Here is a 17,496-nt window from a genome sequence, read left to right on the forward strand (position 1 = left end):
ATATTTAAAATGAAGTTGGAGGCACCCTGTGGATCTGGCGATGTCTCCCGGGCCAAACTGAACACACCGGCGGGTCGCACTTGGCCCACGAGCCTTAGTTTGCACACCCCGTCTCTAATGGAAGGTTGGAATATTATCTATCTGTGCAGTTGAGCAGCAGCCTGACGCTCCCACTGAGCAGCAGCCTGACGCTCCCACTGATCAGCAGCCTGACGCTCCCACTGAGCAGGCCAACAAGGATGAAGGCAACGTGGAACAGTCTACAGCTCCAGGTGAGTCGCTCCCACACCTTGGAACATGGCGCTTGTATACAAGGTGCAGTCCTGGTACTGATTGGTGTTATTTCATGGGGTATTACAGTCAAGGTGGTTGTGATGCCTGGAGGTCACGTGACCAGTAAGACCTTGGTCACTGGTCTCAGCATCCAGGAGCACATGTCTCTAAATCAGAGCTCTTCCAATTTGACAGAGAGCCGCTGGAGGTCTGGCTGAAGCTTGTCCAGACTGAGTATCTAAACATTCGACTCGGTCGGGAATCGTGAACTCCCCAAATATGAATATTAAAAATAACCCAGATTACCCAGAATTCCCGGTTCATTTTGCCCATTGAAAATGAACGGGCCATTTTTCCAACTTCCAACCGATTCGAACCGTTCCACCATCCACACACTCCTCTCACCTCGGACCATCAGACTAGCAAAATTCCAGGAATTTCCAGTTTTCCAAAGCCCTATTTTCACCTCTCCCTGGAAAGTTTTCAAATTCCAGGAATTTCCAGTTTTCCAAAGCCCTATTTTCACCTCTCCCTGGAAAGTTTTCAAAGTCCACGTTTTTCGACCGTTTTTGACTCTTTTTTGTTGTTGTTGAAACTTTCAAAACATTAGTTGGGACAACAAATGTTCCTATTCTTTTTTCCGTGCACATTCCCATTTTTTCCAGAAATTCCAGGACTTCTGAAATACCAATTCAAATTGTTAGTACGTCAACATTTTTCAACCCTTTCGAAAAGTTCTAACACCGACCCATTCAAAGATTCACGGTTTTATACCTTCAAAACCTTCCACTTAGTTGGGACAACAAATGCTCCTATTTTTTTTTCCTCGTACAAATTCCTGGTTTTCCCGAATTTCCAGGAATTCCGAAACACCCATTCTCAATTCAAACTGTTACTACCTCAACATTTCTCAAGCGATTCCAAAAATTCCAACACCAACCCATTCCTATCATCTAGAACAGGGGTCTCAGAAACGCGGCCCGCGGGCCAATTGCAATTGCGGCACCCACCTTAATATGAAAGTTTAATGTTAGTGCGGCCCGCGAGTTTTATATGAATGGCGCTTGACAGCGTTGTGTTATTTGGGTCCAAAATGGCTCTTTCAACGTTCTGGGTTGCCTACCCCTGCGCTAGTGGAATAGCGGCAAATGAGTGAAAGCGATAGAGACGTTGCCATGGAGACGAGAGTTTTCTTACGTGCCTGGCTGCAGTCACACCGCGTCCGTCAGTAATAACAGTCCCCGATAACCTGGACCAATTCAAACCGTTATTAGTTTTTTTTTATTGTTTAATTTGCATTGCCTCACACGATGAACACTACATATATTTCTATATGGCGCCGGATAACACTCCGGGAGCCGTCACTTTTTTGCGCTCGCTATCCCGCCGACCGCCGTGTTGCTGTAGGGAGGAAAAGCGGAACGACACACATTGCGGAAATAACATTATTCTCTGTGCGTCGGCTAAATACAAATATATTCCACAACCCCAAACGTGTCTTTTTCAAAGCCTGCAGTGAAAAGAAAGGTTAGTGATGAGCACAGACAATTCCAGGAAAAGTGGGAGATGCAATATTTCTTTGTTGAGCACAGAGAAAGTTGCGGTGCACAATGCATACAATTTAAAACGTCATTATACAACTAGACATGCTGAGGAGTATGCAAACATTTTCTTCAAGAAATCTTTTCTTGCGGCCCAGCCTCACCCAGACTCTGCATCCAGTGGCCCCCAGGTAAATTGAGTTTGAGACCCCTGATCTAGGACAATTGTGCTCGTATCAATATTTTCAAAAATCCCCAAATTTCCAGGAACTTCCCATTCAAATGAATGGACGTATTCATAGTTCTACAATGCCCTAAATTCTCTACATTTTGCTCCATTTTTAAACCCGATTCTGACCTTTCAACCATCCACCCACACTACTCTTCACATATATGGAACGCAAAACATGTTTCCCAAATTCCCGGTTTTCCTGGAATTTTCTTCCCATTGACAATGAATGGGCATCATACAATCTACTGCATACTGCAACATTTGCAAAAAGCCTTTTGAATTGTTGTAGGGCTCATTCATTCATATATTAATTTCATCCATTCATTCATTCACACGTCCATTCATTCATTCACACATTCATTCATTCACACATCATTCATTCACACATCCATTCATTCATTCACGCATACATTCATTCACACATTCATTCATTCACACATCCATTCATTCATTCACACATCCATTCATTCATTCACGCATACAGGTTACCCACATATGCGGTCCTCTCCAAGGTTTGTCATAGTCATTCACATCGACGTCCCACTGGGGTGAGTTTTTCCTTGCCCTTATGTGGGCTTTGTACCGAGGATGTCGTTGTGGCTTGTGCAGCCCTTTGAGACACTTGTGATTTAGGGCTATATAAATAAACATTGATTGATTGATTGATTCATTCACACATTCATTCATTCACACATTTATTCATTCACATATTCATTCACACATCCATTCGTTCATTCACACATCCATTCATTCATTCACACATCCATTCATTCATTCAGTCTATTCTGACATTTTACGACTAGAGGATGTTGTGTCTTGAATGAAGATAAAATCATGCGCGTGTGTGTTTCAGGCACAATGGCGGAGGACGAGAAGAGCGTAGCAGAGGTCGGCGACTTGCCTCCCGGCGCCGTCACCGTGGAGACGACGTCATCAGACCCCCGCAATCTGGCGGCAGAGCAGGAAGACACGCCCCAAGTCACCAACGCGAACCTGCAGACTGGTAAGGACGCTTTAAATTTTTTTAAAAAAATGTTAAGTTATTCAAACGTTCTTGAGACCTTTTAAAGTACACAAATGTGAAGTATTTACTCTGTACTGGGTAGAAGTAGTAAGTATAAACATGTGTTCCTCTGAGTACTTACTACTTTCACTGGGTAGAGGTAGTAAGCACTAATGTGTCCCTACTCTAATTAGTAGAATTAGTAAGTACACATATGTTCCTGTGTACTTATTACCTTTACTAGGTAGAATTGGTAAGTATGCATGCGTTCCTGAGTACTTACTACTTTTACTTGGTAGAAGTATTAAGTTCACATATGTTCCTGTGTACTTACTACTTTTACAAGGTCGAATTAGTAAGTATGCATGCGTTCCTGAGTACTTACTACTTTTACTGGGTAGAGGTATTAAGTACCCATGTGTTCCTGTGTACTTACTACTTTTACTGGGTAGAATTAGTAAGTACGCATGTGTTCTTGTGTACTTACTACTTTTACTGGGTAGAACTCGTAAGTATGCATGTATTCCTGTGTACTTACTACTTTTACTGGGTAGAATTGGTAAGTATCCATGCGTTCCTGTGTACTTACTATTTTTACTGGGAGGAGGTATTAAGTACATGTGTTCTTACTACTTTTACTGGGTAGAACTAGTAAATACAGATGTGCTCCTGTGTACTTACTACTTTTACTGGGTAGAATTAGTAAGTATGCATGTGTTCCTACTAGGGTTGTACGGTATACCGGTACTAATAAAGTACCGCGGTACTAATGAATTAAAAACTGTACTTTACTGCTTCTGAAAAATACCGTTATGTTCCTGTGTTGCTGCTCTAATTGTTTGAAATAGTAAGTACACATGTCTTCATGTGTTACCACTGGTAACTGGTAACCATTGGTAGTAGTAGTAGTAAATATACATGTGTTCTTGAGTACTTATTACTACTACTCGGTAGAGGTGGTAAATGCACATGTGTTCGTTAGTATTTACTACTGCTACTGGGTGGCAATAGTCAGTAAAGATGTGATCCTGTGTACTTACTACTGCTACAGAGTAGAAGTAGTAGGCACACGTGTTCCTCTGTTCTTACTCTAATTGGTAGAAGTAGTAAGTACACGTGTTCCTGTGGTGCCACTCTAATTGGTAGAAGTGGTAAGTACACATGTGTTCCTGCGTACTTACTACTTTTACTGGGTAGAATTAATAAGTATGCATGTGTTCCTGTGTACTTAATACCTCTACCCAGTAAAAGTAGTAAGTACACATGTTCCTACTAGGGTTGTACGGAATACCGTACTAATAAAGTACCGCGGTACTAACAAAATAAAAAAACGGTACTATACTGCTTCTGAAAAGTACAGTTATTTTTTCCCCCCCGGAGATGGTAGCAGTAGCAAGTACACATGTGTTCCTGTGTTGCTGCTCTAAAAGGTAGAAGTAGTAAGTACAAATGTCTTCATGTGTTACTCCTGTGATTGGTAGAAGTAGTAAATATACATGTGTTCCTGAGTACTTATTACTACTACTCGGTAGAGATGGTAAATGAACATTTGTTCGTTAGTACTTACTACTGCTACTGGGTAGCAATAGTCAGTAGAGATGTCATCCTGTGTACTTACTACTGCTACTGAGTAGAAGTAATAGGCACACATGTCTGTGTTCCTCTGTTCTTACTCTAATTGGTAGATGTAGTATGTACACATGTGTTCCTGTGTTGCCACTCTATTTGGTAGAAGTAGTAAGTACACACGTGTTCCTGTGTTGCCACTCTATTTGGTAGAAGTAGTAATTCCACGTGTTCCTGTGTTGCCACTAGTTGGTAGAAGTAGTAAGTACACATGTTCCTGTGTTGCCACTCTATTTGGTAGAAGTAGTAGGTACACATGTGTTCCTGTGTTGCCACTCTATTTGGTAGAAGTAGTAAGTACACGTGTTCCTGTGTTGCCACTAGTTGGTAGAAGTAGTACGTACACGTGTTCCTGTTTTGCCACTCTATTTGGTAGAAGTAGTAAGTACACGTGTTCCTGTGTTGCCACTCTATTTGGTAGAAGTAGTAAGTACACACGTGTTCCTGTGTTGCCACTCTATTTGGTAGAAGTAGTAATTCCACGTGTTCCTGTGTTGCCACTAGTTGGTAGAAGTAGTAAGTACACATGTTCCTGTGTTGCCACTCTATTTGGTAGAAGTAGTAAGTACACATGTGTTCCTGTGTTGCCACTCTATTTGGTAGAAGTAGTAAGTACACGTGTTCCTGTGTTGCCACTAGTTGGTAGAAGTAGTAAGTACACGTGTTCCTGTTTTGCCACTCTATTTGGTAGAAGTAGTAAGTACACATGTGTTCCTGTGTTGCCACTTTATTTGGTAGAAGTACTAAGTACACATGTGTTCCTGTGTTGCCACTCTATTTGGTAGAAGTATTAAGTACACGTGTTCCTGTGTACTTGCTACTGCTCTGTCGCAATATTTGAAGTTATAGTCCCAAAAAATACACAGGTTTAAGGAAGATGTGCGTAAAAAAGTTAGTAGTCTTACATTCTGTGTCTTTCATCGGCCAGATGATGGCGCTGTCCACAAGGTGCCGGTGGAGATTGAGCGTGCCTGTCTGGAGAAAGACTTCCTGGGCGGCTACAGGCACAAGTTGCTGGGCACAGAATACCACCATGCCGCTGCCCAGACTCCACGCAGGAGGAGGCCCGACCGAGGGGTGGTCGTGTTCAGCCGTGACACGCAGGTACACCACCTGGAGAGACAAACCACCACAAGATGGGACAGTACCTGCTTTTAACGCATGCTAACTGTTAGCACGCTAACTTTTTAGCTAGTTTTGTATGTTTGAACTTATAAATCAGGGTTTTTGATACTTGGCGCCATCGTGGAAGTATGCTAGCTTCTCTTATATTAGCATGCTAACGTTAGCTTGTTAACATTTAATGTTAGCTTTTTAGCAAATTTTGTATGTTTACACTAACAAATAGTGCATTTTGGTATTTCCTCTTATCCTGTCATGTGCTGGCGTGCTAATGTTTTATGCCATCTTTATAGCTAACTTTGTATTTTTTTTACCCAAAAAATCATGGTTTTTGATACTTGGCGCCATTGTGGAAGTGTGCTAGCGTCTCTTATATCAGCATGCTAAAGTTTTAAGCTAGCTTTATAGCTAATTCTGTATGTTTTAACCTAAAAATAATGGTTTTTGATACTTGGCGCCATTGTGGAAGTGTGTTAGCGTCTCTTATATTATCATGCTAAAGTTTTATGCCAGCTTTATAGCTATTTCGGTATATTTTAACCTATAAATCATTGTTTTTGATACTTGGCGACATTGTGGAAGTATGCTAGCGTCTATTATATTAGCATGCTAAAGTTGTATGGTAGCTTTTTAGCTAATTCTGTATGTTTTAACCTAAAAATCATGGCTTTTGATATATGGCGCCATTGTGGAAGTATGCTAGAGTCTCTTATATTAGTATGCTAAAGTTTTATGCTAGCTTTATAGCTAATTTTGCATGTTCTAACCTAAAAATCAGGGTTTTTGATACTTGGCGCCATCGTGGAAGTATCTTATATTAGCATGCTAATGTTTTATGCCAACCTTTTAGCTAATTTTGTATGTTTCCAACTATAAATAGTGCATTGTGGTATTTCCTCGCATCCAGTCATGTGCTAGCATGCTAACATTTTATGCTAACTTTTTAGCTTACTTTGTATGTGTTAACCTAAAATTCATGGTTTTTGAAACGTGGCGCCCATCTTTGAAGTATGCTAACATTTCCTATATTAGCATGCCACTGTTTTATGCTAGCTTTTGAACTAATTTTGTATGTTTACACCTAAGAACAGTGTGTTTTAAGACATGGCACCATCTTAGAAGAATACGAGCTTTGTCCGACGTCATCATGCTAACATTAGCATTCTAACGTTTTATGCTAGCTTTCTAACTAATTTTGTTTGTTTAAACCTATAATTAAGAATTTTGATACCTGGCACCATCTTGGAAGTAGGCTAATGTCTCTTATAATGGCACGTTAATGTTAGCATGCTAACGTTTTATGCTAGCCATTTAACTAATTTTGTATGTTTACACCTCAAAATAGCGCATTTTAATACTTGGCGCTATCTTAGAAGTACACTTACTTGTCATCATGTCTTCATGCAAGCTTTATACCTAATTTTGTATGTTCTAAGCTAAAAATCATTGTTTTTGATACTTGGCGGGATCGTGGAAGTATGCTTGCGTCTCTAATATTAGCATGCCACTGTTTTATGCTAGCTTTTTAACTAATTTTGTATGTTTATACCTAAGAATAGTGCGTTTTAGAACATGGCGCCATCTTAGAAGAATGCTTGCTTTATCGTACGTCATCACGCTAACATTAGCATACTAACAGTTTATGCTAGCTTTCTAACTCATTTTGTTTGTTTAAACCTAAAAATTATGAATTTTGATACCTGGCACCATCTTGGAAGTAGGCTAATGTCGCTTATATTGGCACACTAACATTTAACTAATTTTGTATGTTTAAACCTAAAAATAGCGCATTTTAGTACTTGGCGCTATCTTAGAAGTGCACTGACTTGTCATCATGCTAGCTTTATCGCTAATTTTGTATGTTTTAACCTAAAAAATCTTGTTTTTTGATATTTGGCCGCATCATGGAAGTATGCTAGTGTTTCTTATCTTAGCATGCTAACATGTTATGCTAGCTGTTTAGCTAAATGTATATGATTAAATCTAAAAATAATGATTCACGCCATCTTGTATGTATGCTAACATATTTTGTATTAGCTAGTGTGCTAAATTTGTATGTTCCTACCTAAAAAAAAAAAACATTAGTTTGGATACTTGGCGCCATTTTAGAAGGATCAATCGACCCCAGGCTAGAGGTTCAGGGCACAGATAGCAGGCCCGTTAACATTTCCGCGGGAAATGTTTCTAGTTGTTAAATGTTACATTAAAAAATAACATTTTGTTATCAAACAATAATTATTTACACACAAAGTACCAACAATTGGTATCGTTGGTATCGATTCCCAGGCAGTGGGAAATAGCACCGTCTTGGATTGAATGTGAACGCTACCCATCCCTAATTGTAAGTACTTATTTTGGACATGTTTGAGAACAGAAAAGACGAAACAAAAAACAACTAAAAATGCAATCTTAGATATTTGTGTTTTGCATGTTATAAGACAAAAACCAGAGTAAGGTGGATTCAGTTTGCAAAAGCAAAGGAGAGGGGAGTAGAGATTTTATGGACTCTTACGCCCCCTCAGACCGCGGACCTGATCTCCGAGCCCCAGCAGTGCCCGTCCAGCGTCACCACGCAGATGACCAGCGTCGGCTGTTACATCTCCAACCTCACGGACAAGCTGCTCAGCCCGAGAGGTTACGTCACGGCCGACGAATACCACTCCACCCGACTGGACGCCGTGAGGGACCGGTAAATACCGCCGACGTTGACGGAGCGATCCAGACGGCGTTGTCTGCCTTGCAGGTGATACGACTGCAGGCGCACACTCGCCGCTGGCTCAGCACCCGGGCGGTGGACCGTCTGAGGAGACAGCGCGACCGGCGGCTGGCCTGGATGGACCTCCAGGAGAGGAGGAGGCGGGAAGAGAGGGAGGAGCAGATGCAGGACAGCCGCAACCGCTGGAGCCAGCCGCAGAAGAGGGAGGACCTCAACCTGCTGTACCACGCCCTGGAGAGTAGGTGGAAGGTTGTGTGTGTGTGTGTGTGTGTGTGTGTGTGTGTCTGTGACTCCACGGTGTGTGTGCCACTCAGAGTGGAGAAGTGACAAGGAGCACCAGATCAACACCACTCTACGAGGCTCCGAGAGGAAGGCCGCCCTCTGCTCGCTGCTGGAGCAGGAGACGCAGTACATCGCCACCATCGGACGCCACGGCATCGCCATCAGGAGCAACAACTACAACAAAGCTGTCAGGAAGTTCCTGGACAAGGTCAGCGGTCACACACGCTCGCATATGTGACGGTGGCCTGCCGGTCTGGCGAACCAGTTGATGGCCCGGTAGTCCGGGGTTTGAGTCCCGCGCGGAACGGAAAAGGCAGAAACCACGTGGGTTGCAGTGGTGCCGTGACTCGGATCCGAGTGATGTTTAGGGGGTGAGAGTACCGCAAGCCAGTCCGTGTGTCTGGGCCATGTGCACGTTGGCAAAACCTCATGAACTTTTAGCTCGATAGTCAGCACCATCGCCTCTTGTGTGGCCCACCGGGGTTCAATTTTCCTTGGGTTACTACAATGGTGCCGTGATCCGGATGAGAGTGAGGTTTAGGGGGTGAGTGAGAGTAACGCAGGCCAATCCGTGTGTCTTGGCCATGTGTACGTTAATAAAACCTAACTCCCTGACCACTTCAAGAGCAATGCTGGCTATCGAGTTGGTAGCCCGGGCTTTTAGCTCGGTAATCCGCACGATCGCCTCCATGGGTTACAATGGTGCCGTGACCCGGATGACAGTGAGGCTTAGGGAAGGAGTGGGAGTAATGCAGGCCAGTCCGTGTGTACGTTAGTAAAACCTCACTCCCTGACCACTTCAAGAGCAATACTGGCTATTGAGTTGGTAGCCCGGGCTTTTAGCTCGGTAGTCCGCACGATCGCCTCCATGGGTTACAATGGAGCCGTGACTAGGATGAGAGTGAAGTTTATTGGGTGAGTGAGAGTAACGGAGGCCAGTCCGTGTGTCTTGGTCATGTGTACGTTAGTAAAACATCACTCCTTGACGACTTCAAGAGCAATGCTGGCTATCGAGTTGGTAGCCCGGGCTTTTAGCTCGGTAGTCAGCACGCTCGTCCCTTCTCCGGACGACCAGTGTTGGAGTCCCGTGCGGAACGGAAAATGCAGAAACCACGTGGGTTGCAGTGGTGCCGTGACCCGGATCCGAGTGAGGTTTAGGGGGTGAGAGTACCGCAGGCCAGACCGTGCCATATTACAATAATTAAATCCTCTTTTAAAAAACGTAACGTTACACAACATAAAAAGTTGCAATATTTTAAGAATAAAATATATTATTTTTTAATTGTAATGTTCCAAAAAATTAAGAAATAAAAAATGCAATGTTACAAGAATTTAAATCCTTTTTTCAAAAAGTTGTAACGTTACGAATAAATAAAACATTAAAAAAGTTTCATTGTTACAAGAATAAAATATTTTTTTAACAGATGCACCGTTACAAAAATAAAAAAATAAAATAAAAAGTGCTTGTTACAAGAATAAAAGCTTTTTTAAGTTGTAATGTTACAAAAAATTAAGAAATAAAAAGTTGCAATGTTACAAGAATCAAAATCATTTTTTCAAAAAGTTGTAATGTTATGAATAGTTAAAAAAAATAAAAGTTTCATTGTTACAAGAATAAAATATTTTTTTAAAAGATGCACCGTTACAAAAAAGTTGCAATGTTAAGAGAATAAATTCCTTATTTTTAAGTTTTATTGTTACAATAAAAGTAGCATGTTACAAGAATAAAAGCTTTCTTAAGTTGTAACGTTTCGAAAAATAAAAAACAAAAAGTTGCAATGTTTCAAGAATAAAATCCTTTTTAAAAAAATGCAATGTCACAAAAATAAAAAGTCGTAATATTATAAGAAATAAATCTTTTTTATTTTATTTGTAACGTTACCAAAAATTAAAATTTTAAATTTGCAATGTTAAAAGCAAATGCTTAAGCTGCTGCCCCCGCGACCCGACCTCGGATAAGCGGAAGAAGATGGATGGATGGATGGATGGATGTTAAAAGAATAAAACATTTTTTAAAAGATGTAATGTTTCAAAAATAAAAAGTCTCAATATTATAAGATTAAAATCATTTAAAAAAAAAAATTAAGTTAAAAATAAAAGTTGCAATGTTAGAAGAATAAAGCACTGATAGTAAAATAATAAAGTGTTTTTTTTAAAGTGCAGTATTCCAAGATTTCATTTAAAGACAAATTTTGCAGTCTTAAAAGTAGAATATTTGGGGAAAATAATTGAGTTTTTACTTTTTTGTCACGACAATGACATCTTATTTTTTAAGTTAAAAAATAAAATATCTCGATAGAATGTGTTGCATGAAGAGAATATTAGACCCTGAATATAGCAAAAATTCAGTCATATTTTATAGGAAAAATGTCAGAATAAAGTAATAATACTGCAGTAAAATCATGTTTTTGAAGTAGTTTTACTGTATTAGTAGTACTGAAGGAGTACTTGTTTAGTCAGTAGGACTGTTGGTGCTTTTGGTAAAACAGTACCTCATTTAAAGTACTGTCAACAATGTAAGTACCCTGAGTTGTGAGTGTGTTGTACTCATTGTATACTAACTGCGTGTTGTGGCGTGCGTCAGTCGTCCACGCCTCATCAGTGGCGAGCGGCAGACGGCCGCCTGATCGAGATGGACACTCCTGACACCATCAGGGCCCGAGAGCTGGGAGATCTTTACGACTGTGTGGCCATGTCGCCCATCAGCCAGGAGCAGAGGCTGGACATCCTGCTTTGCCTCAAGCAGACTGTGGAGGTGCAACACACACACACGTATTGTAGCATGGTTGGATATTCCCTCATCCTCCAGTGATAATAATACTTGTAAATAACGTACTTTGTTATATCAAATATGCGGGACGCAGCGAGAATGTACTGTATCATCAACGTTTATTATTACGATAAAATCTCTATCTTCGGACACATTTTTATTATTAATATCACAGGTGTCAAGGTCAAGGTCCGGGGGCTGGATCTGGCCCGCCACATCATTTTATATGGCCCCCTAAAACCTGGAAATAATATGTGTCAAAAAGTACTTTATCTTTTCTTACTAAATGTATTTGTTTTTTTTCCTTTCTGACAGAACTAAATATATGTACTGCATGTCATTGCATATGTTTTACATTTTGATTGGAAAGTATGGTAATCAATCAATCCAAATTTTTTTTTTGTTAAAATGAAAATACTTAACCCACTCTGCTTTACACATGTAAATCGTAAATAAAAACAAAATACAATAATTTGCAAATCCTTTTCAACCTATATTTAATTGAATAAACTGCAAAGACAAGATATTTAACAATCGAACCGGAAAACGTTGTTATTTTTTGCAAATATTAGCTCATTTGGAATTTGATGCCTGCAACCTGTTTTAAAAAAGCTGGCACAAGTGGCAAAAAGACTGAGAAAGTTGAGAAATGCTCATCAAACACTTATTTGGAACATCCCACAGGTGAACAGGCTAATTGGGAACAGGTGGGTGCCATGATTGGGTATAAAAGCAGCTTCCATGAAATGCTCAGTCATTCACAAACAAGGATGGGGCGAGGGTCATCACTTTGTGAACAAATGCGTGAGCAAATTGCCCAACAGTCTAATAACAACATTTCTCAATGAGCTATTGCAATGAATTTAGGGATTTCACCATCTAAGGTCTCTGATATCATCAAAAGGTTCAGAGAATCTGGAGAAATCACTGCACATAAGCGATGGTATTCATCATCATAAGCTATGCATCATAAACCGACATCAGTGTGTAAAGGATATCACCACATGGGCTCAGGAACACTTCAGAAAACCACTGTCAGTAACTACAGTTTGTCGCTACATCTGTAAGTGCAAGTTAAAACTCTACTTCGCAAAGCGAAAGCCATTTATCAACAACACCCAGAAACGCCGCCGGTTTTGCTGGGCCCGAGCTCATCTACGATGGACTGATGCAAAGTGATGTGGTCTGACAAGTCCACATTTCAAATAGTTTTTGAAAACTGTAGACGTCGTGTCCTCCGGAACAAAGAGGAAAAGAACCATCCGGATTGTTATAGGCACAAAGTTGAAAAGCCAGCATCTGTGATGGTATGGGGGTGTATTAGTGCCCAAGACATGGGTAACTTACACATCTGTGAAGGCACCATTAATGCTGAAAGGTACATACAGGTTTTGGAGCAACATATGTTGCCATCCAAGCAACATTATCATGGACGCCCCTGCTTATTTCAGCAAGACAATGCCAAGCCACTTGTTACAACAGCGTGGCTTTGTAGTAAAAGAGTGCGGGTACTAGACTGGCCTGCCTGTAGTCCAGACCTGTCTCCCATTGAAAATGTGTGGCGCATTATGAAGCCTAAAATACCACAACGAAGACCCCCGGACTGTTGAACAACTTAAGCTGTACATCAAGCAAGAATGGGAAAGAATTCCACCTGAAAAGCTTCATAAATTGGTCTCCTCAGTTCCCAAACCTTTACTGAGTGTTGTTAAAAGGAAAGGCCATGTAACACAATGGTAAAAATGGCCTTGTGACAACTTTTTCGCAATGTGTTGCTGCCATTAAATTCTAAGTTAATGATTATTTGAAAAAAAAAAAGAAGTTTCTCAGTTTGAACATTAAATATCTTGCAGTCTATTCAATTAAATATAAGTTGAAAAGGATTTTCAAATCATTGTATTCTGTTTTTATTTACGAATTACACAACGTGCCGACTTCATATACACACGCTCACGTAGTTTGAATGGATGTATATCTGTCTATATATATAGATATAATCTATCTGTATAGATCAGACCTGGGCACATGCGGCCCGTTAAGCTTTTCAATCTGGCCCGCCGGACATTCCCAAATATTTTTTTTAGATCTTTAAGATGGAAACTGTAGCTGCCATTATGATGTGCAGTGATGTTTTTTACAACAAAGTTCTAAAGCTTAGTGATGTATCAGATTGTAGGTGTTTTTTGTTTTTACCCTTTGCGTTCACATTTGGCTGTTTGTTGCATTTTCGTTCCGTTTCGCTTTATTGTAAAATATTTTGATCGAAAGGAGGTGTGACATTCATATGTTGTCAAAATTCAGTGTTTTATCGTTCATAGTTAATATTGTAAATCCCACGTTCTTTATTTTCATGTACATTATGGGTGTCTCATTCAGTTCTTTTATTTAAGGGGGTCTGTCATAACGTTTTTAGCTTTCAATCAGACATTATTGTGAGGTTTTGAATTAGTGTTCCTAGAATAAGACCCAAGCACACATACTGTACAGCACATTCAAATATTTTACATATATATATATATATATATATATATATATATATATGTATATGTGTGTGTGTGTGTGTGTGTGTGTGTGTATATGTATACATGCATATATGTATATATATATATATATATATATATATATATATATATATATATATATATATATATATATATATATATATATATATATATATAGAAAGAGATATAGATATACCGGCCCCCATACACATTTCTTTCTCAAAATTTGGCCCCCCGAGTCAGAATAATTGTAAAAATGACTGGCTTCACCTTGATGGTCCATTGGGCAGGAGCACCCGTGTCAGCTGACACGAGACATCGTGGAGTTGCTGCACCGAGAGGAGGACCTGATGAGACGTCAGGTCAAGTCGACCAACCTGGAGGGTCTGAGGAAGAGACTGTCCACACTCTTCCTCCAGTTCATCAGGACCCCAGGATTCAACCCAGAAGTGGCCAAGCACCTGAAAGTAAAGTCTTGCACGAGTCACCATGGCATCCATGAGAACTAACAGAACCTTCCTCAGGTGCCTAAGAGCCCCTCCATGCTGAAAAACGACGTCTTCCTCTGCCACGGCTGCCAGCGCTACCTGTGCTCCTCCCAGTTCAGGTCGTGCGCCAAAGCCCACCTGGGCCGGCGCTGTCTGGACTGCACCAGACTGAGGAACATCGCCGGGAGCCGTGACGACTTCTCCTGCTACAAGAACATGCTGAAGAGACTGCGGGACAGCGAGCTGGTCCTCAACAAGGACAACACCATCCCCTTCCTCCTGCAGGTCAGCCTCCTCCCCGCTCCCCCACTCGCTCTCGCCCGCAGCCTAAAAGGCGTCCGTGTCCGTCAGGTGGAGGACCTGCAGTACCTGGTGGAGGTGATCTGGGGCGCTCGCTCGGCCCTCAGCGCCTGCAACGACGCCTTCAGCCTGGCGCTGGTCCGGTGGGAACGCCACAAGGACTGGAGCCCCTGGAACTGCATCCTGCTCAGCAAGGAGGAGGTGGCCGCTCACCTGCAGGTGGAGGACGTGCACAAGGTGAGGTGGTCTACGCCGGGTCCTCCAGATACATATTCAGACCTTTCATTTCTCCGATTAGGCAGTCCCTTCCAGGAATTAGACAAAACATTTCCATTTTCACCTAGCAAAGAGGCAGCATTTACAGGTTAGAGATGTTGGAGTGTGACGATAAGCTCTCATCGTCTCTCGGTATATAAGCCGCACCCACTAATTTTTAGAAGGAAAACATTAGGGCTGCAACTAACGATTGATTTGATAATCGATTAATCTGTCGATTATTACTTCGATTAATCGATTAATAATCGGATAAAAGAGACAAACTACATTTCTATCCTTTCCAGTATTTTATTGGAAAAAAAACAGCATACTGGTACCATACTTATTTTGATTATTGTTTCTCAGCTGTTTGTACATGTTGCAGTTTATAAATAAAGGTTTATATCAATCAATCAATCAATCAATGTTTATTTATATAGCCCTAAATCACAAGTGTCTCAAAGGGCTGCACAAGCCACAACGACATGCTCGGTACAAAGCCCACATAAGGGCAAGGAAAAACTCACCCCAGTGGGACGTTGATGTGACTGACTATGAGAAACCTTGGAGAGGACCGCATATGTGGGTATAAAAAAAAAAATATATTTTTTAAATTAAATAAATAAAAAGAAAATTAAAATTGCCTCTGCGCATACGCACAGCATAGATCCAACGAATCGATGACTAAATTAATCGCCAACTATTTTTATAATCGATTTTAATCGATTTAATCGATTAGTTGTTGCAGCCCGAGATTTTTTCTCTCTCCACATATAAGCCGCACTGGACTATAAGCCGCATATATATATAAGTTGTCAAATGAGTTATTTACGCAGAAATATTTATTTACATACCTTAATTGTTACCGAACGGTGTCTGTAACACGGCAGTAAAACGGCTGACCAGACAAAACCGAAGTCATCGTCATGGACGCAAGCTAGCTCTCCAATCAGCCAAACGAACTCGATAACTCCACGGTGACGTTTTGGTGAATTTACTGAGGAACAATACAAAAAGTTCAAACCCCGGCCGAGTCATACCAAAGACTATTAAAATGGGACCCATTACCTCCCTGCTTGGCACTCAGCATCAAGGGTTGGAATTGGGGGTTGAATCACCAAAAATGATTCCCGGGCGCGGCCATCGCTGCTGCTCACTGCTCCCCTCATGGGTCAAATGCAGAGAATCATTTCGCCACACCTAGTGTGTGTGTGTGACAGTCATTGGTACTTTAACTTTAACTTAATCATAAAATATGTTTAATATTTTATTGTAATCAACTAAAAGAGTTATGAAATATTTTTTATGTCAGAATGTTTATTTAAAAAAAAAAGTATGTTATAGCATAAAACACTTTTTCCGCAACTTTCTGAAAAAGCTGCCACAAATGGAGATATTTTCGGCCACGTAAAGAATCCTGGAGTTGTTGATATTTTGTGTCGGACGAGCGTAAAGCGGCCGTTAGTGACGAAGCGGGTGTGTCTCCTTCAGGTGTACGACGCACCTGTCATCCACGGCGTGGAACACAAGCACCTGCTGGCTCGCCGCCAGTACAACCAGATCCCCACCATGGTGACGCAGGCGCCCAAAGCCACCGTCGCCAAGTATGGCAAGTTGTTTGCGTCGGGGCGCATTAAAGGGAAGACCACCTGACAGACCCGCCATGAGTCCTTGACCACATACATGATGTTGACTTGCTGTTCTAACCACAAAGTCTATGGCTACTGTGGAGAATGCATATATGTTTAAGAGTTCTTTCTTTATTCATAGTCATGTTTAAATCAGCTAGTGTTTTTCCATTTGTACTCTTTCTATTTTTTTTTATCTTATGTCCGCAAGTAAACTGTGTGTTTTACCTTGAAGGCTTGGAATGTAGGAGTTGGAGTACTCCCTTTATATCTTATCTGTATTAGAACAATGAGGCTGTATTCCTTTCTGGACAGGGTGGGGGCTTTCTTCATATTCAAGAAGTTGTCTCTTCCGTTTGAATGTTAGACCAATTCGAGAAGCCGGTATGAATGTGGGCTGGTCTCCTGAAGCTTTAGTAAAACTTGATAATATTCCTATTCTGTCTTGATGGTCCTTCTTACTCTGCATATATGTCATCTGAAAGAACTTGGGATTGACCAGTGACTTTTATTCCCTGAGAGGGAATACTGGTCAGACGCAACACTACTTTTAAAAAAAGTTGCGGCTAGCTCGAGGTATATTTAATTTTGAGCCCCCCAGTTACAACTTTTCCCACACTTTTTTAATCAAACTTGCATATATCTAGTGCTTATTTTGTACGAAAACAAATTACCGAGCAAGAAAGTGTGCAATAATTTATTTTTGTAGTACAAAATAACACATTTAAAATAAATAAAGCACAAATGAGAAAATCTTCA

General features: G+C 40.9%; 1 protein-coding gene across 5 annotated transcripts in view; it reads left to right on the forward strand.

Annotated features, from left to right (window-relative positions):
• Positions 1–17,175, forward strand: part of iqub (IQ motif and ubiquitin domain containing) — a 28,263-nt gene extending 11,088 nt beyond the window's left edge. For all 5 annotated transcript variants that reach the window (XM_061924675.1, XM_061924678.1, XM_061924679.1 and 2 more), the window contains 11 exons: positions 150–272; positions 2,900–3,049; positions 5,604–5,779; positions 8,320–8,475; positions 8,541–8,751; positions 8,828–9,003; positions 11,380–11,550; positions 14,357–14,533; positions 14,591–14,839; positions 14,906–15,091; positions 16,601–17,175. In XM_061924675.1, the coding sequence (XP_061780659.1) occupies positions 150–272; positions 2,900–3,049; positions 5,604–5,779; positions 8,320–8,475; positions 8,541–8,751; positions 8,828–9,003; positions 11,380–11,550; positions 14,357–14,533; positions 14,591–14,839; positions 14,906–15,091; positions 16,601–16,762 (1,937 nt within the window). In that variant the 3' untranslated portion in view covers positions 16,763–17,175. The remainder of the gene's footprint in view (positions 1–149; positions 273–2,899; positions 3,050–5,603; positions 5,780–8,319; positions 8,476–8,540; positions 8,752–8,827; positions 9,004–11,379; positions 11,551–14,356; positions 14,534–14,590; positions 14,840–14,905; positions 15,092–16,600) is intronic.
• Positions 17,176–17,496: the final 321 nt, after the last annotated feature.

The sequence above is a fragment of the Nerophis lumbriciformis genome, linkage group LG29 (genome assembly GCF_033978685.3).
Source record: "Nerophis lumbriciformis linkage group LG29, RoL_Nlum_v2.1, whole genome shotgun sequence".
NCBI classification, from domain to species: Eukaryota; Metazoa; Chordata; class Actinopteri; order Syngnathiformes; family Syngnathidae; genus Nerophis; species Nerophis lumbriciformis.